Source organism: Podarcis muralis, chromosome 6, assembly GCF_964188315.1.
Source record: "Podarcis muralis chromosome 6, rPodMur119.hap1.1, whole genome shotgun sequence".
Lineage (NCBI taxonomy): Eukaryota > Metazoa > Chordata > Lepidosauria > Squamata > Lacertidae > Podarcis > Podarcis muralis.
In genome coordinates this window covers 70,327,308-70,354,905 of record NC_135660.1, presented here as the reverse complement: position 1 = coordinate 70,354,905, position 27,598 = coordinate 70,327,308, and the positions used below count along the sequence as shown (strand labels likewise).

The 27,598-nt window shown below is 41.2% G+C and overlaps 1 protein-coding gene across 1 annotated transcript; it reads left to right on the top strand.

The window, feature by feature from the left end:
- Positions 1-995: 995 nt before the first annotated feature.
- LOC114597220 (prosaposin) lies at positions 996-25,077 on the top strand. Its single transcript, XM_028729529.2, has 14 exons — positions 996-1,154; positions 9,057-9,190; positions 10,521-10,595; positions 11,219-11,344; positions 11,666-11,860; positions 14,636-14,779; positions 15,272-15,328; positions 18,882-18,995; positions 20,666-20,761; positions 21,232-21,412; positions 21,567-21,730; positions 23,991-24,071; positions 24,330-24,437; positions 24,612-25,077. The coding sequence occupies exons 1-14, from the start codon at positions 1,109-1,111 to the stop codon at positions 24,645-24,647; spliced, it is 1,557 nt and encodes a 518-aa protein (XP_028585362.2). The 5' UTR covers positions 996-1,108; the 3' UTR covers positions 24,648-25,077.
- The last annotated feature ends 2,521 nt before the right edge of the window (positions 25,078-27,598 follow it).

The following is a 27,598-nucleotide window of genomic DNA, read 5'->3' as shown; positions in this document are numbered from 1 at the left end:
AAGGTCATAGATTGTTAAAGCATCCAAAGGCCTGGTTGAAAAGGAATGTTTTTACCTGGTGCCTAAGTTGCCAAATTCTCCATTTGCTAAAGCTAAGAAACCAGACTTAAGGCGTATATTTCACAATTTTATTTTTTCCCCTGCATGTGACCACTTACGATGTAACAAAAGTAAAGGCACTTGGAAGAAATTGGCCTATTGTAGCCACGGCGCAAGAGCTTAGATTCACAAAGGATACTTCAAATACTATCAGGACCAAAGCTCATTTGAAGTGAGTGTGAGTGTGTTAAGAGCATGAATCCCTTGAGTAGGCAGAGGACAGCAAAGGAGCAAACCCCTTTGCTTTTTGCAGTTTCTCTGTTACGATTACCTAATTGCCTTAGGCCACAGCCCTATACACACTTAGGGACACATTATTTGTGAGTACTGTATGTACGTGAATATGGGACTTATCTGAGAGTATATCCCACCAGGAGTGACTTGTTACTCATTAGAAGATTTAAGATCTGTTATATATGCCATTATTTTTGCACTAGGGAAGTTGCAAAACAGTAACCTCTGGGTGTAAAATCGCACTACACAGCTGCATACACAGGATCGGGCTGCACGCAATCCCGACGAATACATTTATTTCATTGATTGCCTCCTACGCAGGCTTTTTGTGCTCAGCAAACGCTGAGCAAACACAAAGAGGAGGGGGTCGAGCTTCAGCCGCCCCTCTCACATGACTTTGCTTTCATAGCCTTCTAATCAACCATCCCGGCCTTTTCCCGTCTATGACACAACCCCCCTCCCCTCATGTCTAAGATGAATCAGTGTCACCAGACCCGGAGAGGATTGCGGGGAGCTAGGGAGCCGAGGAACGCATGCGCACTACGAGACCAGGCCGACGAGGAAGAATCTGTTTCCTCTCCGTCTACCACTGCGCTTGCGCAACAGCAGCAATTCGGGAGCGGGGCTCCCGAGCTTCAGCCGACCCACCGGCGCGCACGCGCAGTAGCTGGCTTTCACCCCCTCCCTCCCAGCCGGCGGCGCGGCTTGTTATATAGGCTGCCTGTCAGCTGACCCTCCCGCATTGCAGACTGCGCAGCCCGAGAGAAAAGCCGACATGCAGCGCTCCGCTCTCCTCGTCCTCCTTTGCTCGCTGGCGGCGGGTAAGAAAGCGAGGCCGCGCCCTCGGTCCCGTTAGCAGCTGCAGCTGTTATTGTTATTATTCAGGGAGTGGAAAAGCAGGAAGAGCCGCCCTGGGGTTTTCGTTGCTTTGCTTTGGTTGGGCTTCCATTTAAAAATAAAAAATGGTGGGCTCTTGGCTTCCCTCAGGAGGAGGAGGAAGGAGGGCGACGAGGGGGGAGAACAGCACAGAATCTTCGCTTTACCTCAGAAAACGAAAGCGGCGAGGTGCCTGGGAGGGGAGGGTGGCTTCTTTTTTCATTTCTTTTTTAAAGGGGGGGCTCCGCCTTCTTTCTTGGCCGCCATTAGAAAGCGCCCCTCTTTGCCCTGCCCTGTCTCTTCTCTCTGCAAGGCGACCTCCCCCCCCACCTCACCCTGGGTTTCTTTCCGCCACGGCGGGCAAAGGATTTACTATTAGACGTGCCCCTACACGTCCGTTTTGGGGCGGATCTTGAGAAGACTTCCTTTAGAAGACCTACGTTTTTTATATTTTGGAGGCCGCCCAGATACTGTTATTAATGTTTCTGCAAGGCTTAGTAAGACGCCCTTACAGTGAAACACGCTGTGCAGGAGAAAAGCGCAAGTCGCCGTCGGGTGTGTTTTGAGGGCGGCCTCGGGGACCTGTTGTTTGTTTATTGCCAGGCTTGGGGCGTAGCCGAGCTTCCGCCCTCTCTCCCCCCCCCCCCGCACCTTAAATGGGAACTGCCCGTCATCGCCCCCAACTGAATTCACGGTTTTTTAACACACTCGTTACCCCCCCTTTTTTCTGGCCAAACAGCTGGTCAATGGTTTTGCAGTTGTATTTCTGCATAGCTGAGGCTGCTCTGATCAGGAGGCTGGAGTAGGTGACCCCATGCCACCCCAAGGTCCCTTCGGACCTCAGATGACTCCCCCCCCCAAAAAAAAAGGATCCATACTAATCCAACAGTTTCCCAGCAGCTGCTGTTCAAATATCCCTGGAAGGCGAAGGTGTGAAGTTGACAGGTTGTCCTCTCCTACCTGTTCACAACAGCTGGCATGGAAGGGCACAATGCTTCTAGACGTGGTATTTCATGATTGGCGCATCTGTTAACAGCACCTGGCCCTTCCATAAAGTTGTCTTGTGGCTTCCTCAAATGCTTCAAGCATCCTTATGTTTCTGGCATTTTAGCCCTGTTTTTATTACATATATGCATTCCCTGGGCATGAAAATGTCATCATGTGCCACTGAATCAAGCTTGCTCCCAATAGATAAATAAGCTGTGATTCTTCAGGTGTCTGGCTCTTATTCCTAGTTGTAAATTCTTAACTCCACTTATGGTGTTGTCATTCCATCAATTCCTTTACGTTTCAGCTTTGCAGCATACCCCCCACAGGAACCAAATACTTGCTTTGGTGTGTTGGAAGCTGTTCTATAGTATAAGCTGGATGCAAAAAGCACTGCATTGAAATACCTGCAGAAAGGTTTCTTTTGAAGAATTGCGGTTGATGGCAGCTGCAGTATATGATGTGGAAAGCAGAGAATAAAGCCATTGAACCAAAATATATGCATAAGAGCAGCAGCTGGAACAGCATTGTAAATGAGCCCACGAGCTTTCAGGCCACAAAAAGGTTTAGCCAGTCATGATATATTGAGAACCTGAAGAAAAGGGGGCAAGAAATAACCCAATTCTTAGTTGTAGAAAACGATCATGCCAGGATTTAGCTAGCTACACTTGTCTTTTCAACAAGACAAGTGTAAATTCTAGAAAAGTAAAATTGCTACCATCAAGTATTTCTGGAATTTGCTTTGGATCTTGAGGATTGTATCTAAGAGGCATACTTTGAACAAGGTTTCTCACCGCAAATGATACATATCTTTCTCAAAGCATCACATAAACTTATGGGTGGATAATCCAAAGAAAGCTTTATCTTTAGGGGTTAAATTTTGCAACAATTAATGTTGCAGCACCAAGTATGACGAAACACGAGTTGAATTGAACCCTGAAGGTTTGTATACTGGTTCTCTAGACAGACAGCAGTAATTTTAAAAGGAATGTAAATAATCAAGTGCATCATGCAAAGGAAATACTTTCAAAGTTACCTGAGGTGGAAAAACATATTTAATGACTATAAGCCAGTTACTGCTATCTAGAACACCCAGGCACTGCAGTCAAGTGAAGTTGGAGGGTGAGGAGTCTGCTGACTCTCCCTGTGATAGGCTTCATAGATTCATAGACTTTCTGAATTTGAAGGGACCCCAAGGGTCATCTAGTTCAACTCCCTGCAGTATAGGAATTAGTCCCAACATCCTCTTTCCAGGAAGGCCAGGTGCCCCTAGGATGTTCCTAAGGCACGAGCTGTCCAATGTCTGACCCCAGCAGTTGGTTTAGTGGTATACTCCCCTTGCACACTGAGCTTCCACAGCTATCATGCCTAAACAGTAGCAATTAAAGCTCCTGTCTGCTGCTTAAGAGGGTGTTCTTGCTATACTGTCACTTTCTCTGAACTCTGCAATGAATGACTTAAGAGCCATCTAGCTTGTTTATTTAAGAACATTTATATCCTGCTTAATACTGTAAAAAAATTATGTGACACTGCTTTTACAGAATTATTACTAAATAATTATGCTCATTCTTGAATTACTATTTGGGTGCTTGTAGAATGCAGCAAATGGAAAGGGAGGTGAGTAGCCCAGGCAAAGGCATCTGATATTTTGTGATAAATATAAAGCTAGCCTACTTAGCTAAAAAACAACAACAACAAAAAAAACACAACCCCCACCTTTCAAAATGGAAGTGAGCCCAGCACTTAGAGAGAACTAGTGGAAGTGGTGCTTTCATCTAGGGTGGATTATGTCACAGCAATTTAAAAACCATTTAGATCATGATTTAGAATTGCAAGAGGAAAGACAGATCTTAAGCTAATGATGTATGATATAATCCAAGCTTCGTGTAAGTTAGCTCCATCCAAAATGCAGGTGTGACTAAAATTCATTCCATAGAAATTTAGGGAAGGGCAGAAAACAAAGATTTAAGCTCACTTGCTGCCTGCCCCTGCCCAACTAAGAACAGTTGGGATGCAGTTTAATTTGTACAGGAAATACACCAGAAAGCAGATGTGTTGCTTAAGATTGCACTGTTAAATCAAGTTTCCTATTGGTTCATCTTTCCTAAACAATACTGCAAATTTAGCCACTAAACAGTACTAAGTTTGCACTGTTTGCACTACTGTTTATAGGAGGCATTACAACTTTGTCACTCTGCATATATCGTTTTTTCCTTATTTTTTTCTAATAATAATAATTTATTTATATGCTTCCCATCTGACTGAGTTGCCCAAGCCACTCCGGGCAGCTTCCCACAACTTAAAAACAAAGTAAAGCATCAAACATTAAAAACTTCCCTTTAAAATATTTGCTAATACTGTAAGGTCTTTTTTTTAATCAATAATAGTTATGACTGTGTTTTAAGTATAGGAAATACATGAACATAAATCCTTGGATAACTTCATTGCTATGTTTCATCTCCACCCTCACAAACAAAATGCCCAGGACTTATAGGGCTTAGAAGGTCTGATAAAAAAAACCCTGCTCTATTTAGTTCAATAACAAACTGTTTCATGGGGTGAAAATGAAATGTATGTACTTCATAGGTAAAGCCTGAAAAGTGGTCTCATTGGGTGGAATTCAATATTGCACTATTATAAATGTTCCATCTGTGCAAGCATAGAGAGAATGCCCCCCACCTCCCCTGTGCACTGTTCTGGAGGTTCTCCCATCCCCCAACTATTTTTTTTTGGGGGGGCAAGCCCCATTGTGCAAGTGGAAGTCATTGTCCAGGGCTTCTGTTGACCAGGTTCAGTTAAAGGACATTTTTCAACCTATTTGATACATTCCTTGATTAAGTTAAAGAACTTTCATGCTTTTATTGAGGTTTATCATTAATTAACTATTTGAGAAATTGGATATTTTTAAAAAGTCCAATTTAAATCAAATCTGGGCAGGTCTCTTATTCTATTTTAAATTAAAGGCATTGATTTTTAGTCATCCTCCTTTTATTAAAGTTCCCTGTTGGATGATGCGCACCTAGCTTTGGTTGGATTTATGTGTATAGTATTGCATAATTTTAAATAAACATTTTTGCTTTTCCAAAGCTTGGTGCCTCAAGCCTTGCCTTTGGAGATAACTATCATTTGTGAATGATAGTTTTGATAAATCTGGTGACACCTCGCAGCTGCATCTTGGGCAAAGTATCAAGTAAATTGGATCACTTTAGTTTTTCTTTCCTTCTTGCTTTAAGGAAAGAAAAGAGAAAATGCATTGTATTGGTTTAAGGTATGAATGCATTCCACAACATGCATGTGAAACAAAACTTGGTATATAAATTGACATAATAATAAATACACAATTATAATTGTAATTGATGAACAACTCAATGGAGTAAAGGTAAAATCAGTTTAAACTATGAAGTCTGAATTCACTTAAAAGGTCTGCTGTAATAAGTATTTAGTATTAAACTGACTAAGCATTTGACCTGCTAATTTCAAATACATGGCAAAAATGCTGCCAAGTAGGCAGTGAACTGTCATCTGCACTGTGATTCTGATATAGTGAAGTCTCTTGGCTCTGCAGAATTTGAGGTCCACAAGTGCACCATTTCATGAGCTCACAAGCAAACTTCCGCCTCTTCCACTCTCCTCGGTCCATATTGGGTTGCAGAAACTATTGAGCCAAAAACATGTTGAAATTGAGAAAAAGGGACTAGCTTACCTGTGACCATTTAATTTAAGTTTGAAAAACCTCTGACAACTTTGTATTGAAACTTTTTTCGTCTACAATTTAAGAGCTGGAGAACTTGACTGCAAATAGGTCAAAACTTCTCAACTTTTACCTCTAGAGGGTGCTTCTTGCCTTGGTTAAAAGCACCTTCTAAATCCATTATTCTCAGATGTTTCAGTATGGGACATAGCTGTAAATTTACTCTATCTTTTGATCCCTTTTAACAAGAAAGGCATGCACATTTTCATAAATTTTATGGAAGCAAGTTCCAGTGAGTTTTCTACATCTGATTTAGGATTATAGCCCTAAAGAACAAGAAGAATGTCACTTAGCTGTCATTTCTTTTGTAAAGTCTTGCACAAAATAGGAGTGACCTTTGGCCAATACAGAAAGCTCTAAGTTGCGCAAAATGACTGAGCATCTGACATTGAAGCCTGTGGGAAGGGAGCACTTTATCAGTAGCTTGTGTCCTTGCAAACGTTAAGTATCTTAGCCTGTCCTTGTAAATAATCCATACTCCCCCTGCCCTGCCAATCTTCTGCTCTGTTTGAGCATTCTCCCACCCGTTGCCAAGATGTTTTACGTGTGCAACACTAATGCAGCATCTCTGCTGGTTTGCAAATCCCGAGCTTCAGCCAGCTATACTTGGTGCCAGTGCTGGTATAATGCTACATTGTGATGAATGATGGGAAGGGAAGGAAGATTTTGCACGTGAGAGGAGCACATGTGAGCTTGAGACTTGCTGCTCTAACCATGATTAAGATACTGGGTTTGTAATAAGAAAAAAATTGTGAGTTTGTGTGTATTAATTTCAGTGGTACTTGGAATACGTGCTTTAGATTGCAAAGTACTGCATGTTCCAAAGGAAAGATTTATCTAGAAGTTGATTCAGTTTCGTATGCAACATAGTTCTCTGTTCGCATAAGATTTGCAGTGTTACTTACCATAATCAGTAATGTAAATTGAAAAAGAAAGCAGCTACATCTGCATAGAACTATAGAATTCTAGGGGCGGAAGGGACCATTAGGTTCATCTAGTCTAACCCTCTGCAATGCAGAGACCTTTTGCCCAACATGGGCCCAGAACCTTGAGATTAAAACTCATGCTCTACTAACTGAGCTATCATGTGGATTCTGGTACCACTTAAGAAATGTCTATCATGGACATCAGTACTTATTGGTCCCAAGATCACCCTGAAATCATTTCACTGCAGAGTACACCACTGGTCCCACTATCGGAATGCTTGTTTTCTGAAATCTTAAGTTATCCGAACACAAATAATTATACTCAAACCTTGTTACACAAATATATCTGAACAGATACACTTTGCCTGCTTCCTTACTAGATTGTGTTTTGTGGCAGACATTTTTGGCAGAAACCATGGAGGTTGGGAAAGAGATCAGACAAATTCGTGTTTTCTCTCTTTGGCTTTTGCTGATTAGCTGCAGCAGTTTCAGGCAGAAAGCATGGAGGGCAAAAGCATGGATTAGAAATGTTCCCGTATGAAGTAATGGGAAATCATCAGTTCATTATGCAAACACTGTCTTAATGAATGATTTCCTGAGAAGGCATTGTGTTAGGAAAGCAGGTCCTGCATGTAATGGTAGGATCAGGCTGTGTCTAGTAATAGACAAAACCAGCTATTCACAGGCTGCTTTATATCCTTGTCCATCCCAGTAAAATTCCCCTAGAAGCTAGATAACTAAAAGTCTCATCAGAATTTCTGTAGTTACATACAGGTAGTTTCCAATTTCCATGTTCTATAGTTTAAGGCTTCCTTAAACTCTGCCCTCCAGATGTTTTGAGACTACAATTCCCATCATCCCTGACCACTGGTCCTGCTAGCTAGGGATCATGGGAGCTGTAGGCCAAAAACATCTGGAGGGCTGAGTTTGAGGAAGCCTGCTATAGGAAGTGGAAGATTGTATGACTGGAAAATTTATTGTGATAAAGACCTCATGTGCCTGTTTGCACATGCTCAAACTCCAGTTCTCCCCTTACTGTTGAAGATGGAAGAATTAGAGGATTTAGTGGCAAAGCCATTGTACATTATAGAAACAATAAATTTGGCAATAATATTTAAATTAGACTAAATGCTTGATGTTCTCTTTTGCAGTAATTGAAGTGCTCTCTTTATCTCTCTTTATCATCAAGCCTGAAATGTTGATAATTGAGTAATCCAGTGAGTGAAGTATTGATGCTAGATTGACCTTGCTATCTTCTGAATTGTAATCCATTTAAAGCATTGTGAATTTGCTATAACAATATTAATTTTAAAACACGGGAAGAAAATAAAATACTCCCAAGTTTTATTTCTGAGCCTCAAAGCTGGGAGAGGGAGCAGCAGCAGCAGCAACTATCCCCCACCTCCTGACCTTCACAGATGCATGCAGTACAGCTCTTGCTTTCATTCTTAAATTAAAGCAAATGTCCATAACCACCTTACTCAGCTTTGTTCCATTGTGAATTTAAGATAGTTTCTTGCAGGGGGCAGTACTGGAGGAAAGTTCTAGAGCAGTGGTTCCCAATTAGCTAAGTACTGCAGACCCCCGATTTTTCAGACGCCCCAAGCTATTTGAAAATTTTGATACCTCAATAGTAGTTTTTGTTATGTGAATGGTGCCATGGACCCCCTAGGTAGGTTAAAATACATACAATAAATAAATAAAAAAGCAATAGTAATACAATTGAAAATTATACAGCATCTGGCACAGTGCATTAGTTGCTACAACAGGCAGAAAATTTACTAAGCAGTCTCCCAAGACCCTCAGCAATTTCCAAGTGATCGGGATGGGGGGGAGTTTGGGAACCACTGTTCTATAGGAAACAAAATTATCTAGCAATTCCTAATTGGTGGATGACGGGTGCCTCACAACATGTTAGCTCATCAGTTGTCAGTTTCTCTTACTCTAATGCATCTGTATTTAGTAAATGGTGAATACACAAAAATAGCTTCAAATGTATGATGTGAAGAGTGTTCTGGCACTTAATGCTAACCTAGGTCTGTTCAGTTGTATATTCATTTCTGTTGTATGAATTTATCATTTTTATTTCTAAGGTTCTTTAAAGATCCTCAGCAGAATGAAACTACTTAAGTGGACTTACCTGTTTTTGAACAAATAACCTGAAAACTAATTTCCCCCAACAGCTTTGGCAAGCCCCCTCCTACTGCACAGAGAGTGCGCAAAAGGTCCTGAGGTATGGTGTCAGAACCTGCAGACTGCATCTCATTGCAACGCAGTTAAGCATTGTCGGCAGACTGTTTGGAACAAGCCTACAGTGGTAAGTCCAACTTTTTGATGTGACAGTAAACTCGAACTAATTTTTGTTTCCCTGGTAAATTTAAATGTTCTATAATCCATGCTTTCTGAACAAAGCAAACATACCAACTGACTGATTATATTGGTTTACAACTAAATAGAGCTTTTGTAATACTTAGGATCAGAACCCAAAGCCTTTGGCTATGCACTTGCATATCTTTTGCTTAGAAGGAAAGGGGAGTGATGACTCGCAATATACATGCATATACACTGAACATGATAACCTGAGTTGAAAGAAAACTAAGTTCTTAGAACTTTCAAAGACCAAGGACAGGTCATCACTGAGCATAACTGTCCCTTTATGTGAAGGAACACACAATCTGGCAGGTTTTTGGTGTTATGCTCCATGTTATTAAATGTGACCCAATTTCTCTCTCATCAGCTACAGTTTATATTTAACTAAGAACAAATGTGCCCATGTACACTTTAAGAGTTTATTAAAACGGTTCCCTATTTTATCCAAACTAGGAAGCTGACTTGGAGAGTAGTGCTTTTGCCGCCTGATGTAGCCTACATGAAATTTATTGCAGATATTTATTTATATCTCACATTTCTTGCCAATCCCAGGACAGGTCACAATAACATAAAATCACAAAATAAAACAATAATATTCCAGTATTTTGTTTACAACAGGCAGGGATAGCTAAAATAACACAATTAAAAGAACAATGTCTCCAACATTGTCACAGTGCTGCATAGTGAGTTCAACTGAATGTAGCAGTGCTGCCATATCATTACCAATACTGCCAAGAGATCAGGGAGAATCTGTTTCACTCCCCTATCCTTCTCTGACAGAGATCGTGCATCACGGTGACCAAGGGTGTTTCAGCCAGAACCCTGGTTATAATTGCTCAAAAGAATCAGTTTCTTCCAAAAGTATCTGAAGATGTCCACCACCCTCTTTAGCACCTTGTTTAAAAAGGGGGATATTAATATAAACTTTGGGTTCCAGGGAAAGCTTCTGAGGTTCTTGAACAAAGAAGTGTTTCACTGCCATTTGGATCCACCCAGTCAATCCCCTTCAGCTTCCTCTTGAAAGCCATGATGGATAAGAGTTGAGGCTATGTGTGATTGAACCACATCCTTGGGTTGCAGCAGCTGAATTTTCTCCCACGCAACCTGACTAGATGGTATTCTAGATCCTGCTACTGGAACAGTTATCAGTGGGTGGTGTCATGGTCCATGTGAATGATGAATTGTAATTTCTCTTAAGGGTAAGAGGCAATACTAGTGTAGTACTGGGCAATAGTATGCACGTGTCCTTATTGATCAAAGCTGTATGTTCTCCTCAGAAAAGCATCCCTTGTGACTTATGCAAAGAAGTTGTAGCTGTGGCTGGCAAGGTCTTGAAGGACAATGCCACGGAGGTAAGAGTGGAGCTTCGGTGTGGTCTAATCTGATAAATAATTTGCAGGATGCTAGTTCAGTTGATAATGCCCCTTGCATAAAAATGTACAAAGCATTACACTTTCTAAATTGAAAATTACTCTGTTGAAATTGAGTGGTCGGGATATTGGATAACATATTCACAGATTATGAGCCCTTTAGGGACAGAATTATTGCAGTGTATAAAACTTTGAAGTGAGCTGCTCTGAGGCCTTGCAAAGGTGCAGGGATCAAAGTCAAATACAAAGTTCATCCCCCAAATAGCTTCTTTACTTAAATTCCAATTGCATTATCAGATTGTTGAAATCAATGTAAAAAACAACCACCTTATAACTCTACTGGTAGACAAAGGCTACCTGACCTTCCTTGTTAGCAGGGGAGTTACTACTTTTATTTGGATTCCACTACATAAGGAGCTACAGACTGCAAGAGTTGTGCCTTCTATTCAGGTTTTTAGTGCTAATTTTAAAAATTAGCTACAGGTACACTAATTTTAATGACCCTCTTTCATGGTTTGGGAATCATTAAGGGTTTCTTTCTGAAAATGAAAGGTAGGCAAATCTGTTCAGTCCTTGAGGCTATAAATACCTATTTTCTGTTACAGGAGGAAATAAATGCCTACATGACTAAAGCATGTGAGTTTCTTCCTGACCAAGAGCTGGTATCTCAGTGCAAGGAAATGGTGGATGCTTACTTGCCAAATATTCTGGATATGATCAAAGAGGAGCTTGTGAGTAGTCTACTGAAATTGAAGCAATTTTATTTTATTCCAAATTAATTGGACAAGCTAAGTGGGTGAACCTAATACTTCTCTTTTTCAAGCATTTAGATGTTGTGTGGTGGGTGATAAACCTTGATGGCTAGGGCTGGAAGAAGGGTTAGATCTGGTAATAATAATTGTGGAGTGGAGCTTAAGCAAGTTCTGGCTGCTTAGTTCCTGTTGTCATTTCTCCTTGATTTTTGGGGGTCAGGTACTTGTCTGGCAGTTCTTCTTTGGAATTTAAAGTAGATAGAAGCAAATAAACATGAAGTATTGTTTGTTGATCTATAGGATAATCCTGAAGTTGTATGCAGTGCACTCACGTTGTGCCAGTCTCTTCAGAAGCATCTGGCAACATTGAAATTGCAGAAACAGCTTCAGTCCAACAAGATTCCTGAACTAGATTTCTCTGAACTGGCATCTCCCTTCATGGCTAATGTGCCATTACTACTTTACCCCCAGGACAAACCCAAGCAAGAATCTCAGGTGAGAATGTAGCATGTCAGATCTTAACTGCAATGGGACTGTGCAACAAATGGGTTATTCCCATGGATAATTCTTAACAAATATAGCTTGACTGTACTCAAAACTCTGGAATACAAGCCTGTACAAAATAAACTTCTTTGGTTTCAGCAATAGCAGTCTATGTAGCTGATGCTTTTGGCAAAGTGTTCTACTGCATCTGCAAATTAAATTATCCAAACCTTAATCGGTTTATCAGCCTGTTTCTTTACTAAATCAGAAGTAACAAAATAGACGTTGTATCAAGACACGTAACTGAGAGGTCAGTTCTGCTCATGCAGAGTTTTTATCTTGCTGTACTCTGGAATAATAATGATACAACCTCTCCAGGACAAAGATAATAATAATAATAATAATAATAGTAGTAATAATAATAGTAATAATAATAGTAATAATAATAGTAATAATATTAATAATATATTATTTATACCCCGCCCATCTGGCTGGGCTTCCCCAGCCACTCTGGGCAGCTTCCAAAATATATATATTAAAATACTGTACTACATCAAACATTAAAAGCCTCCCTAAACAGGACCGCCTTCAGATGTCTTTTAAAAGTCTGGTAGTTGTTGTTCTCTTTGACATCTGGTGGGAGGGCCCTCTGCCTGGTTCCCTGTAACTTGGCTTTTCGCAGTGAGGGAACCGCCAGAAGGCCTTCGGTGCTGGACCTCAGTGTCCGGGTAGAACGATGGGGGTGGAGACGCTCCTTCAGATATACTGGACCGAGGCCGTTTAGGGCTTTAAAGGTCAGCACCAACACTTTGAATTGTGCTCAGAAACGTATTGGAAGCCAATGTAGGTCTTTCAAGACCGGTGTTATATGGTCTCGGAGGCCGCTCCCAGTCACCAGTCTAGCTGCCGCATTCTGGATTAGTTGTAGTTTCCGGGTCACCTTCAAAGGTAGCCCCACGTAGAGCGCATTGCAGTAGTCCAAGCAGGAGATAACCAGAGCATGCACCACTCTGGCGAGGCAGTCCGCGGGCAGGTAGGGTCTCAGCCTGCGTACCAGATGGAGCTGGTAAACAGCTGCCCTGGACACAGATTTGACCTGTGCCTCCATGGACAGCTGTGAGTCCAAAATGACTCCCAGGCTGCGCACCTGATCCTTCAGGGGCACAGTTACCCCATTCAGGACCAGGGAATCCTCCACACCTACCCGCCTCCTGTCCCCCAAAAACAGTACTTCTGTCTTGTCAGGATTCAACCTCAATCTGTTAGCCGCCATCCATCCTCCAACCGCCTCCAGACACTCACACAGGACCTTCACCGCCTTCACTGGTTCTGATTTAAAAGAGAAGTAGAGCTGGGTATCATCCGCATACTGATGAACACCCAGCCCCAATCACCTGATGATCTCTCCCAGCAGCTGCATGTAGATGTTGAAAAGCATGGGGGAGAGGACAGAACCCTGAGGCACCCCACAAGTGAGAGCCCTGGGGTCTGAACACTCATCCCCCACCACCACTTTCTGAACACGGCCCAGGAGGAAGGAGCGGAACCACTGTATGACAGTGCCGCCAGCTCTCAGCCCCTCAAGACAGTCCAGAAGGATGTTATGGTCAATGGTATCAAACGCCACTGAGAGATCCAGCAGAACTAGGAAACAGCTCTCACCTTTGTCTCTAGCCCGCCGGAGATCATCAACCTGTGTGACCAAGGCAATTTCAGTCCCATGATGAGGCCTGAATCCTGACTGGAAGGGATCCAAATGGTCCGCTTCTTCCAGGCGTGCCTGGAGTTGTTCAGCAACCACTCGCTCAGTCACCTTGCCCAAGAATGGAAGATTTGAGACTGGGCGATAGTTGGCCATCGTGGCCGCATCTAAAGATGGTTTTTTAAGAAGCGGTTTAATAACCGCCTCTTTCAGCAGGTCTGGAAAGACTCCCTCACGGAGGGAAGCATTCACCACCCCACGAAGCCCATCGCCCAGCCCTTCCCGGCTAGCTTTTATAAGCCAGGATGGGCAAGCATCAAGGAGACAGGTGGTTGGTTTCACTTGTCCAAGCACCCTGTCCACACCCTCGGAAGTAACAGATTGGAATTGATCCCACGCAATTTGACTAGACTCTAGCACTCTCCCGCCCCGGCCCTGCTCCCACGGTGGAGTCTACCTCTTCCCGAATCTGAGTGACTTTATCTGCAAAAAGCTTTGCAAAATCATTGCAGGAGATCATGTGGCCCGTACTGGGCCCCGATGTAACAGGTGGTTCCGCTAAATTGCGAACCACCTGAAAAAGTCTCCTGCTGCTGTTTTCTGCAGATGCAGTAGATGCGGTGAAGAAAGTCTTCTTCGCCGTCGCTATCGCCACTTGGTAGGCTCGACATTGAGCTCTAACCCGTGTCCGGTCAGCTTCAGAATGAGTTATCCGCCACCGGTGCTCTAGCCGTCTCAACAATTGTTTCATTGCCCTCAGATCCGTGGAGAGGGCAATCGGAGAGGGCATTAACATAACAGGGTAAAATATTTATTGGTCAGCGTTTCACTAATCCTTTGTTGGTTTAAACAAGTTGAATGAATGAGTCTATAGAGGTATATGCTATGAATGGATTTTAATCAAGAGTCTTTGGCCCAAAAAAGTGACCCATCCTATTCTGGGGAGCAAACATCACTGCTTTTCAGGGCCTCTTGTATTAGAGCTGGTTTATTGGAGGCCTTTTAGAATACTATATAAAGCTTTGTTCGGTTCTTCTTTCAAAGATGTAATCTTACTAAGGTGTGCTAAATGCTTGTCATTGCAGGGAAATGACAATGTGTGTCAAGATTGTGTTAAGCTGATAACTGACCTTCAGGAAGCCGTGAGGACCAACTCAACCTTTGTGACTTCTCTCATTGAGCATGCCAAAGAAGAGTGTGAACAAATTGAACCTGCGTTTGCTGATCTGGTAATTGAATAGATATTGTTATGTTTATCTTGTGTCAGTGGGATAAGTGCTACAGTAAAGTAACGATTCGATTTTTAATGCCATTTTTAAAGACTAAGAGTCACTTTTCTGAGGTAATAGTAAAGCTTAAAAGTCTTCTTCCACAGTGACTCTAAACTCACACTATTTAAGCTCTAATTTTGCCCTATTTGGCAAGCCTGTGGAAGAGTAGAAACAGGGAGACCAAGTTCAAATCCCAACTTGGTTATGGTGCTCCCTTGGTGACATTGCCAAGATCACCATCTCTGTTTACTCATTCTTGCAACAAACTTGAGAGATAAAAGGAATGGATGTTTGCATCCATGAGTTCCTCTGATAAAGGATTGGATCAGAAGGCAATTTGTTGTAACATAAGGCAAATGACTTATTTTAGGAACACTATGGTGGCTTAAATGATATTGTATATATGATACAATTTACATTCCATCTCAAATCATCTTCTCTTTCTAATAGTGCAAGTCCTACATCTCCCAGTATTCAGACTTAGCCATCCAGATGTTGATGCATATGGTAAGAGGAATATTATTTGTTAATAATTGCACTTCTAGTTCTGAAGGGGTCATTCTAATAGGTGTGATGTGAGGATTAATACAGTAACTAATATGTATAGGATAACCATGATAGTTTGACAGTGTCATAATTGAAGTGTCTCGCTTGCAGTGGTTCTCAACCTTGGGTCCCCAGATGTTGTTGGACTACAATTCCCAATATCCCTGAACTATGACCTTGCTAGCTAAGGATGATGGGAGTTGTAGTTCAACATTTGGGGACCAAAGGTTGAGAAAGGCTGCTTTAGAGGCTGAATCTAAGCTGCTGCTTACAGCAGAATACTTGCTTGTTAAATGACCATTTTCTTTAAAGTGTGTTACCCAACCATGTGCAATCATTTTTGTATTAACAAAAGTTAAGTGAAAGATACTGAAGCTCCACCTCGGTTTATGGCAGCAAAGATAAATAGCACTTAGATTCATTACTATATATTTTATCTGCACTTGGGCATTTTCCATACTACTTTCAATGACCCAAGTATCAAAAAATGAATAAATGTTGGCTTTTAAGCATAGCAAAACAAATCTCACCCACGATTTGGTCCCTGGCAAGATTTCCTGCCTCTGAAAATCTGTGCACCATTCAACTGCTTGGTTATTTTCCTGTTAACTTACCATGTCTTCCTTTCTCTCCATTTTGTCAACAGCAGGAACAGGTATGTGAGAAACTTGCTTGTGGTGGTGCCTTGCTTCTCCCCCCCCCTCCGCCCCACCCCCGCAGCTGTAGTTTAAACTCTTGCTTAGAGGTAGATGTGGTGTGAAAAATTCAGCTTTGACAGATTCAAGGACCAGACAGTGGCTTTGGAAAAATAGTAATTCCAAGTGCCGAATGAAATTTCATCTTGACTATTCTGAACCAAAAGGGAGCCCCAATTTTTATTATCTTCTGATGTGTATTTTAGTAATGGAGCTTCAGAGGGCCCCATGAAGCTCATATACTCTGCTTCAATAGGGTACTACAGCGAATGGGGCTTTTGGAACTCCATAATGTTCTTTGGGCATAGCTGTTAAAGTAACATTTCTAGGAAGACCTTGCGCCTGTCATAGTTTAGTGGCAATATGTGTTGCATGTGTAGTGCTGGTTCTAGTATTGTATTTGAGTGCATGAACGAGGGAAACACGAGGTGAGGGCGGAATGGGGAGAGGAAAGGTTCTTCCATATCTAACAATCGTGCTGAATTTTTTCTCCCCTGGCATATCTGCTCTTGCATGAGAATTCTTTGGGCAACAGACTTTAAAATGCTGAAGCTTATATGCCTTGCTTTATGGTAGCTTAGTTCTGAAGGAAAAGTGCATGCTACTACTTGATGTCCAGTTTACAAAAGGAAAGAGAAAATACCTGGTTTTGCCTGTGTTTAGAAATAGGGAGGACTTTCTCCATCAAAGGCTGTCTGGGTGGAAACACCCATACTATGTAACAAAGCTTAATCTGTAGTAGGGAAAGCTTCTGCAGTACTTTCTGTTTATAAAAGCATGATTTTAGAATCACCAGGTGCTGTAGCTGTATAGTATTTGCAACTTAATGGACCAGTCCATATGTTATACTAAACCATGGCTGCTGCGACAGAAACAAGCTGCAGCAAGCCTTGGGCTTCTGAATATTATATCCCACCCTCCTGTGACATGGCTGTGAGGAAGAGATAGGAAACACTTGCTTCTGGTTCTGATTTTTTGTTGTTTGTTTGTTTGTCCAAACCAAGCTTGTGTTAAGCTGGTTTGTTTCAACATTACTGTAACTGAGATTAACCTGATTTTGGACATAATGCATAACCACAGTTTCCATCTCCTTTTCTTGGCTGTGCTAGAAGGAGTATGTTAGCCCAAGGTTAACTGCGGTTTGTTTCTATCATACTAAGCTGTGGTTTATTGTGAAGTCCAAACAAGCTCACCCTCTCTTAAACAATATTCAGTTTGTCCTGAGAGAAGCAGGATGCTGGCATAACTCTTGGAAAATGTGTAGAAATGTTCTCAATTTCTGTTAATTCAGCTATATATGATGTATATTCCAATATCTTGGTACACATTCTTTTTCAAATGGCAAGCAACTTGCACTGTTTTCCTCATATTTAAAAGACCAGTGGTCAAAGTGAACTAAAAGTAACTGCCACTAATTAAATAGCATATTCCATTTGAATATGCTCAGTAGCGTACTGCAGCGGAGAAGGAATGGAATGCAAAGGAGGAGGGTGTTCCTGGGGCAAATAAAGTACCTTACGAAAGATTTATATAATTAAACAAGTAAACCAATGGAACAAGTATTTTCTATAAGGTATAAAACTTGCAGTGGTTATGGTAGTTGAGCATGGTATAAATTTTGCAATATCTGTAACAGTCTGCATGCAGATGCACTGAAAAGTAAATTGCAGGTAGGAAAGCTTGTGTCTTTCAGATACAGATAATATCTTATTTGAGTTCAGAAAAAGAATTCAAATTGTCCAAATGCAATTTTGGTTTTATCAATGGCTGGATCTTGTTCTTTTGTGTGGAAATGTGAATTGGCTACTTCAAAACAGTTTAATGCGAACTGCTAATTAGTGTCATCCTAGAAACACATATTTATGCCTCCTGAAACTGGGCATAAATATGGTATCCAGCAAAGTGCCTTTTAGAGAATCAGTAATTCACTGGCACACCCAAGTTTTTCTTGAGTACTGCTTAAATGTAGCATCATGAGGTATGTTGAGCAAAGAAAGCATTGCATTGACTGTGTATCTGCTCTCCTTTGGATTGCCATTCTAAAGCATCCAGCTTTGAGGAAGAAAATCTTGTCTCTAGTCAACTTTTAAGCATTTTGCGCTGTGGTCTAAACCTTGCCAATCAGAAGGTCGGCGGTTTGAATCCCCGCAACAGGGTGAGCTCCTGTTGCTCGGTCCCAGCTCCTGCCAACCTAGCAGTTTGAAAGCACGTCAAACTGCAAGCAGATAAATAGGTACCGCTCCGGTGGGAAGGTAAACGGTGTTTCCATGCGCTGCTCTGGTTCGCCAGAAGCGGCTTAGTCATGCTGGCCACATGACCCGGAAGCTGTACTCTGGCTCCCTTGGCCAATAAAGCGAGATGAGCGCCGCAACCCCAGAGTTGTCCTCGACTGGACCTAACAGTCAGGGGTCCATTTACCTTTACCTTTACAGTTGAATTACTAAAGGCAGTTCAATTATTGGAGAAATTCAAACTGAAAGCTCAAGTACAGTCGTACCTCTTGTTGCATCAGTCTCCGGTTGCATTTTTTCAGGATACGAACGCGGCAAACCCGGAAGTGTATACTTCCGTTCATGTGCAGAAGCACTCTTAACGCGCCACGTGTGTGCGCAGAAGTGGCACTCTAGTTGCAGACTTTTTGGGGTGCAAACGGCACCCCGGAATGGATCGAGTCCGTAACTTGAGGTATCACTGTAGTATCATCGGAAAGGCATTTGAAACTCCTTTCACAGCTTTAGTGTGTGGTGTGCTAAGACTTGACTAGTTCTCCTTCCTGCAGACTATCAGGAAATAATTGGAACTGTTCTTTATGTCTCCAGCAACCCCAGGTTCTTTGTGGCATGGTTGGATTGTGTTCTTCTCTGAAATCTGTGCCTCTCCAGACTCTGGTACCTGCAAAAGTTATCTCTCAAGAAAAGGTAGAACCAGTTGAGGTAAGATTTGGTGTTAAGCAGTCTATGTAGTACTCTTGGTGTGGGATGACATTATCTGGTTCAGCCTTGATGCCACTAATGTCATCCAGTAGATTCTTGCCATCATAACCAGTGGTCGGCAAGGTTTACCTTGCCTGGGCCGGTTCACTCCAGCGGAGATCCCTCTGTGGGCCGGATTGCATGTGTATATGAGTGCACCCGCCCATGATTGTCTGCGTCTGCGCAGACACAATTTCCGGCACTGCGGAAGTGAGTCCCCACGCCACACTGGTTTAGTGCAACGCACAGGGATTTGCCAAGCAGGCGGCTCAGTTCGGGGGCGGCTCATGGGCCGGTTAAACGACCCCTCTGGGCCACTTGGGATCATAACGCTTACTACAATATTCAAAGAAGCATGTGGCTAATGCATACCTAGATGAATCCAGCTCTCCATGCACTTCTCAGCCTGTCAAACCCACAGTTCAATTGGAAGAAAAGTTCTGGTTTCTAGGCACCAGAACCATGCTGTATAGCTCCAGCCACCAAACTTAATTATTTTGTCTATGCACTCCTTAACCAAAGCATGAATACATATGCTGATTTCTGATTTTAAATATTTATATGGTTTTTTATGGTATGGCTTTCTATATGACTGTTTTAATACATAACTTATGAATAGTGGTGCATACATAATTTTATAAATAAAACATGTAGGCAGATACAATTGCTTTGTTTATACAACTACTTGACAAAGAAAACCATAGTTGGGGAGGAACCATAGTTCAGTGGTGAAAGAGCACATATTTTGTATGGAAGAATGTTCCATTTTCAAGCCCTGCATAGATCTTTAGAAGGGGTCAGGTAGAGGTGATGGCAAACACCTCAGCCTGAGACCTTGGAGGACTCTTGCCTGGCTGAGTAAATCTAAGCTCAATGGCATTATAATCTGACCAGGTATGAGGCGGCTTACTGGGAAATGGATTAGTGATTTTGATAACTGAGTGTTATTTAAATTGCCTGGAATTTGTTTGTTCTTCCCCTCTCGGCACAAGCAGTTCCTGCTGGATGGCAAAATTGTGCTCTGTCTTCTCCCTCCCTGCCATATATACCTGGGCTTTTTTGGATTCCATCCACATGCTATAGTTGAATAGCTTGGGACCATCACCCTAAGCCCCTTGTCTTTGCACATATAATTCTGTAGTGGAGGGAGAAAATAAAAAATTGTGTTAGTCTTCTGCCTTTCCACAAGTAACAATTGGTACTCACTAAGCAAAATGTTTTTTTGTTGTATGGGAAGAAAAGTAAAAGTCTAGATTGTCTAGTACTGAAAAGCATTCACAATTTGCCACAGCTAAGCATGCCGCCTTAAATGTTAGCCTCAAATATTGGATGCTGTCCATAGCATTTAAAAGTTACGAATTTCATTTACGGGATTGCACAGACTTCAGTCGATAGTAAAACCTGAAAATAATACAATTTAGGTTATTTTTTTCAGAGATAAGCAGTGGGACAAATACAAAGGATTTATGCAAATGTAATTTTAAAGATTCATGTATTCTGTAAACTCAAGCGGACTTAGAACCAAAAATCATACCACATTTCATGTTTTTTGTAGCTGGTGGTCTTCTAGATGTGTTAGATGTTTGAATGTTTTCTGAACTGCTGTATATGTTATTTATTCCAATATACAGAATAGCTTGAGTCAAACAGAATCTTTCTCTCTGTGTGATGCATGTACGATAATGGTAGAAGAGGTGGCCAGCCTTCTGGAAAGCAATAAGACAGAGGTGTGTATCTTTTACCTACGTATCTCTTAGGATAGGGACACTAAATACCTTTCCCCCTAAATACATCTTGCTATCTAGGTGCTGTTTGCTTTGATTGTTAAAGAAGTGTTAGTATCATAGCAATAGTATGCCTAGGTTTTTATAGCATAACTTCATATTATGCTTACATGATGTCTGAGTTTTTCCAACTTCTTATAGATAGTATTTGATGAATCAGAGTCCACATTTTCCTTTGTTACGGTTTTGTGTAATCCACATTAAATAGCTGTGTGCCACACTGAAAGGAATTAAGAGAGTGGAATAATAAATAGGAGAGGTATTGATATCTCTTTGCTAAAATAATGTATTAACTTGCTCAACACAAATAGCTTCAGATTCTAACTTGGTAAGTAGATGATGTCCCTTTACAATCTCTGTAACTATTATCACGAAAGTTACTTTACTTAACATTTTCATTTTGTATGTACTAGGAGGAGATGGTTTATGGAATGGAGAAAGTCTGTTCTGTGCTACCTGAAAAATACCGACAAGAGTGCAAGGACTTTGTGGATGTCTATGGGAAGTCTATAATTGACATGCTTTTGGAAGCAACTGATCCTAAAATGGTGTGTGTGATGTTGAGGTGCTGCTCAGACAATACTTTGCCTGCTGGTAAGAACTTCAGGAAACAAGTACTCTACACTAAGCACTCCTACATGTTTTTAGTTGGCGCCACACGGGGTTTTTTTTCTTTTCAGTATTGCATATTTTAGTTAAGTGGCTATAGGAAAAAACTTTGAACACTGGACTCTTCTTGTATTTTCAGAAAAAATTGTTCCAGTGCAGCCGCAGGCTGGGGACATCTGTGATGTCTGCAAGATGATTGTTGCATATGCTGACAAGGAATTGGCAAAAAATGCTACCACTGCTGAAATTGAAGCTTTTCTGGAAAGAGTCTGCCACTACTTGCCGGCGTCTGTCAGTGACCAGGTAAAATAGATAATTAGTATTAGACACACCTGTATTTAAAGCTTAAAACATTATGTGTGACTAGTGAGCAACATTGCCTTCTGCTCTAATCTTCTTTTTGTATGTTGTAACCATGCAAGGCTTGACACATGAGCACAAGACATACTAGGTACTGTGATCTATTGTGTTTCCCTTGCCTGTTGCATTATTTCTTTCCTCTGTGAGAAGGAGCAGAGCACTAGCCTCCTGGTGACCTAGCAGAATTAATCTTTCTCCTCCAGTGCCTTATTAACTAGTCCTTAACTGGGGTGGGATGCTGATTTGAGTGGCTAGTGGTCTTATTTCTCTCTCCTTCCCCATCCCCTATGAGATGTTTACGTGGAGTTTCACTAGCCTAAACCACAGAAATAACTTACTGTCTGCTTAGCTAGCATATGCAACTGTTTGAGCATTAAGAGCACAGCATATTGTCAGCTGTGCGGGGTGGAGGATCAAAACACATAAGCAACAGGAATGCTGAAGGATGCACAGAGGAGTGCATCTCAAACAGCCACAAAGAATACAATCACTTCAGTGTTTCACAGTAAGTTGCTGGTACATTGAACTTAGCACATTGTAGACCTGCAGTCAAAGAAAAGAAGAGCAAACATTTCTGCAAATCCCTTGTAAAACAAGACAGGTTGCTGTACCCACAGTTTATTGCAACTGACTAGGAAGCTGTAGTTGCTTGCATTGCGTAAGTGTAGCATTGCGTAAGTGTAGCTGTCCTATCCATTGAGTTTTTCTTGGCGAGAGCAGTCATGTGAGGACTCTGAGATCCAAAACAAAACCGGATGTGGACCATGGGTAAAATCATTTACCCCATGATGTATTACATTAAAAGTCATTTGCCACATTTGCTTTTCATGCCAGCAACAAACATGCTTATCTGCATTTAAATGTAAAGGGGCACATGTGAAACACAGGGATGCATGCTCTTACTTGTATCGGTTAACCCCTTGAGCTGTTGAAATGAGTAGGACACTTGTCCCTTCCCAGAGGTGATGTGTTGGCTCCCATTCAGCATTGACTTTATCAGGGACAGAATCCGTGGACAACTTTATAGTGGGCATGAGTAGAATGATCCATTATTCCCCAGATTATTCTGTTCATAGCAGCCTGGGTTAATATTGTTAATAAATTCACAGTGAAGGTGCATATTTTGGCAATTAAATTACCACCTGGCAAATTGATTTAATGTTTGTACTAAAAACCTGTCAGTAACGCATTCATAGTTAGCATTCAGATAGTGCATACAAACCATGGGATGCGGTGGAGGGACATGCTTCAGTGCACTTTTCTATGGGAATAGTAGATCTAGAATGGAAAAAGAGGTGTCCACAATAGTTGATATACTGGTGCTACCAGCGTTGTGTAAATCACCTCTAATGTCTCATTCTTTGGTAATGCTAACAGTGTAAGTCCCAGTCACCAAATGACTTGAATTGTATATTGCAAGTCCATCTGAATTTACAAGCTATGTGTGTTGTGTATGCCCTGCTTTGGGAGCCTGTGGCCAAAAGCAGCATGGACAAATAAATGTATAATGTGTGTACAATAGTAAAAAACACAGTAGGTAGTATTCAAAGCCTTTGTTCTATTTGCACAAGGACTTTTGACACTGCACTGGGATTTCCTCTCCCTGTGTGTCTCTGCATGCCCCGTATAGCTGTTCTGTGGCTTATCCCAGACCTCTTGTGTAGATTTGGGGAGGGGGAGAGTTCACTGCACAAACAGAAGTCATTGCATTAAGTGAAAGAGTAAACTGGATACCTCCCAATAGGTAGTATTCAGCCAAGTTAATAATTTACATTCAGATCATTTCAGGAGAATCTAGTGCAGGGGTCTGCAAGGTTTACCTCGCCTGGGCCAGTTCACTCCAGCAGAGATCCCTCCATGGGCCGGGTCATGTACTTTCCAGCGCCTGCGCAGATGCAATTACCGTTGCCGCAGAAGCGAGTCCCCGCGCGCTGTGCTAAACTGGCACAGTGCGGCGCAGGGAGTCGCCAAGTTGGCGGCTCGATTTGGGGGTGGCTCGTGGGCCGGTTAAACGACCCCTGATCTAGTGCATACTAAAATCTTCCACTGAAACTACTGAGTTTTGCATATATTAACTTCAATTGAGTTGCATTCAGTGCAAAGAAGTGGCTTTAGTTCCTTACTGTTTTTTAAAATCATATCCTTGATTAATTAGCAGGGGCTCGGGTCATGTAATCTTTTCTTTTCCTTTGTTTATCAACAGTGTGTTCAGTTTGTGGAGCAGTATGAGCCAATGGTTGTGCAGCTATTGGCAGAAATGATGGATCCCACTTTTGTGTGTAGTGTAAGTACCACAGCTAGTATGGCTGTTCATATGTAAAGCTGATTGATACATTAATCCATGGGATGATACCCAGCTAGGACATTGTCTGAGAACAATCTTTGAAAGTCCTTTGATTTTAATGGGTCTGCTCGGTCATAGTGAAACTTGACACTTTTATCTTGGGAAGTTATATGTGGCTTGTAAGAACTACTGGGAAGGACTAATCTATGTTTTTATCAAAATGGAAATTGGAGCTGCAATTAATTGTCCATCTTGCAGAAACTTGGAGTTTGTGTGACATCATCACATTCCATTTTGGGATCAGACGTATGTGTCCGGGGACCTGGTTATTGGTGTAAGAACATGGAAACTGCAGCCCAGTGCAATGTGAGTAAATGAGATTTTGGCATACTTTTATATTCCTGTGGGTTTCCCAATATTTCTGGCAATCAGCTATGCTAGAATAATGACCTAATGAAATTTTTTAGCCATGTTGTTAATATTGTTGGGAATTGAGTTCACTCTGACCTTGCCTTGAACCTCTCTTTCTTTCTCTCCTAGGCTGTTGAACACTGCAAACGTCACGTGTGGAACTAGAAGAGGCGCACTGGCTTTGGCCAAAACTTTCGTTCTTGAAGAAAATGAGGCGAGCATTAGGCTGGCAAGAATGAAACCTTGGTATCCTGATCTCTCCTCCTCTCCACTTGACCCCCACCTCCATTGAAGTTCCTTTTTATGAATTTTCTGGTAGCCGTGCTACTACCCTGGAAGGATCCACAACGTTGACTTAATTGGAGTTTTAGTTGTTTATGATCTGTAAGAATAAACAGTAAATCATCAATGTTGATCAATTGGCCTGAGTGCCTTTGAGAAGGAGTGCTTACAGTATGTAAGTAAACGAAGGACACCACTGCTATATCTGGATATTAAACATAGCGACTAATTTTTAAAGGCGCTCTTTTTGGTGACTGGCTTGCTAGAATATGTGTCTTTGATGCTGTTCATTAAAACACCTGTTGAAACTATATCCACTTGCTTTACAGTTGATTGGTTGAGGAATTCCTTAAATTCTTTGGGCTGGGGCACAGCTGCATAACCCACACAGGAATACATTTCCTTCCACAGAAATAGTCCAAAGATGGAATGTGAATATGCCCATGGCTTTTGTGCAGCTATGGCTCTTAAGTCTTGAGACCATCATGGAATTCATTAGTGTGTTGCCAGAGTTGTGTTCTCATTAAGTAGATGGCTGATAGCCCATGTAGTTAATCCGGAGTGTTGAATTCAGAGCCTATGGAGCAGGCAGTACCAGTTGCTACTATGTGTATCCCAGCTTTACTCACCAGGTGTTCAGGATAGGTGCAACACATTTTTAAAATAAATAAAATTACTTTGGCTGCTTTGGGGTGGAGGGGAATATAAAACTAAAAAGTTGCCACAAGACTGGAAAATCAAGCTGTGTACCTACTGTGCTTTGACTAACAATTGCAATGCATGAAATTAGCTCCCTAGATGAGGACAGACTTGCCACTCTGTTTTTTGTAGGAAGAGTGTCTGAATGTAAAATTCAGAGGAACCTTGGCAAAGTGGTATTGATAGTGTGGTTTGGAAAAAGTCGTATTTTTTCATTTGGGTTTTGGAAAAGCAGATCATTTTTTTAGTGTTTCCATCTATCATTCTGCAGTGCTGCTGCTATCTTGCACACTGCCGCTATTTGCATTACTAGACATTCTCCTAGATAGTGATAGCGCTAAGTTCAGAATATTTAGCCACAAAATGTCATGTGATAATAGTATGCATAATGACATTTGGTTGAGGACACCTAGTATGTGTGGACAGAGATGGCTCATGAAGCCAGTGATGGTAATCCAAGGCCTAGATTGTGGATGGTGCCATTTTCTAGTTTGTTTGTAGCTTCAATATATTTTTCCAAGTTTCATCCAAGCTGGTCAGCTTGAAAGCTGAAGAACAGTACTTTGTGGAGGGGTGAGAACTATCCATTACACATAGTGCCCCATAACTCTTGAATGCATAGTTTTCTAAACAATTTATTCAAGGTAGAGGATGGTAAATGGAAATTTTAAAAGTCAAATCTCTTCAGGGTTTTTTAGTTTTAGCATGTTAAATTTAGGCACACAAGATCTTTGAAACTGTTTAGTAAAACAATTGGTTTGGAATGGAGAGCAAACTAATTTTAATGGCAGCAAACTAATTGTTCAAAGTAAGCTGTTGATTGTTTTCATGCAGCTTTATTTTATACATCCTAGATGTATTGAGGGCATTGTCTTGATTTTTATCCAACAGATGTTTATGTCTGCTCTTTGGCTCCAAGTTCTTGCTACTTGAAAATGAATATACAATTCAAAACAGCTGTTGTGTTTTGTTTTAATCTTACTGCAGATGTTGATGCTGGCATTTGCTTAATGATCTCATGCACTGATATAGGGTGAATATTTGCTGCCTCTTAGTAATGACCTTTCTTCCTTGGAGGTTGTCAGATTTTAATGCAGGGCTGCATAATGCAGTTGGAAGTAGACACAATTTTTATTTTTTTTTGGTTTGAATTTCTAAAATGTGTGGATCTCATAGAAGGTGATTCTGTAATGGACAAGAAGTCTCTCAGAACTGGGATCTTTCATCTTTTTGTGTGTTCTAACATACTACATGTTTTCGTTCTAGTGGCATAAACCTTTCTACCTTCTAGGTATAAACTGGGAGAAAAAAGAAAATGCTTTAATAAACCACTTTTTCCATTAAAGCTTCTGTAATTCAAAATAAAAGTCTTAACTAAATAAGTCAGCTGTGTGTCTTTTTAAAGAAATGTAACTTTGAAGTTGGTGAGGCCTTGAATGAGGTCCTGGTTGAAGGTAACTTAGTAGTGTGCTCCTAAGTGTACGGTAGTAAACTTTGGAAATCTCTAGGGTTGCCTAAATAAATAAATGTATAATTTTTAAAAAAAGATTTCACAATTCATTGATAAAAGAAACTATTCTAAACATAAAATTGTAATTAAAAAAAGAGAAAAAAGAAAGAGAAAAATACAAAGTCCCCTCACCAATATATCCTGTCTTGTATCCCGTACAGAGAATAATGTACCCTCCCAGCTCTCAATTGGGAGCAAGCTGGTAGACTGTGTAATGCAATATAGAAGCCTTTCCTCCTGCTTCCAAAGGAACTTTTGTTTTTTTTAATTATTATTTTTATTAAAATTTTTCATAAAATCTCCATTCATTCAATTTCCACATCACATATTTTCACTTATTGAACTTCCCTCAATTCCTCTGGTAATCATCCATAGTTATTTCCCTATCTACGCATTTCTTAATTATAATATCGCCTTTAAATAGAATTTTTTTATCCTCATTTTCGTTCTTGCAATATTCCTTATTTTTCACAAAGCTTCTTTAAAACACACTAGCGTTATATGTTCCTCACATACAGTTTTCAAATACTCCCTAAATTTTCCCCAGTCCTCCAGGAACTTATGATCTCTTTGAAGTCTGATTTTTCCCATTAATTTATCCAGCTCTGCGTAATCTGTCAGTTTT

Coding starts and splice junctions, on each gene's coding strand:
- LOC114597220 (XM_028729529.2), top strand. CDS start 1,109: ATGCAGCGCTCCGCTCTCCTCGTCCTCCTTTGCTCGCTGGCGGCGG. Junction 1,155..9,056: donor CCTTTGCTCGCTGGCGGCGG/GTAAGAAAGCGA, acceptor TTCCCCCAACAG/CTTTGGCAAGCCCCCTCCTA. Junction 10,596..11,218: donor TGAAGGACAATGCCACGGAG/GTAAGAGTGGAG, acceptor TTTCTGTTACAG/GAGGAAATAAATGCCTACAT.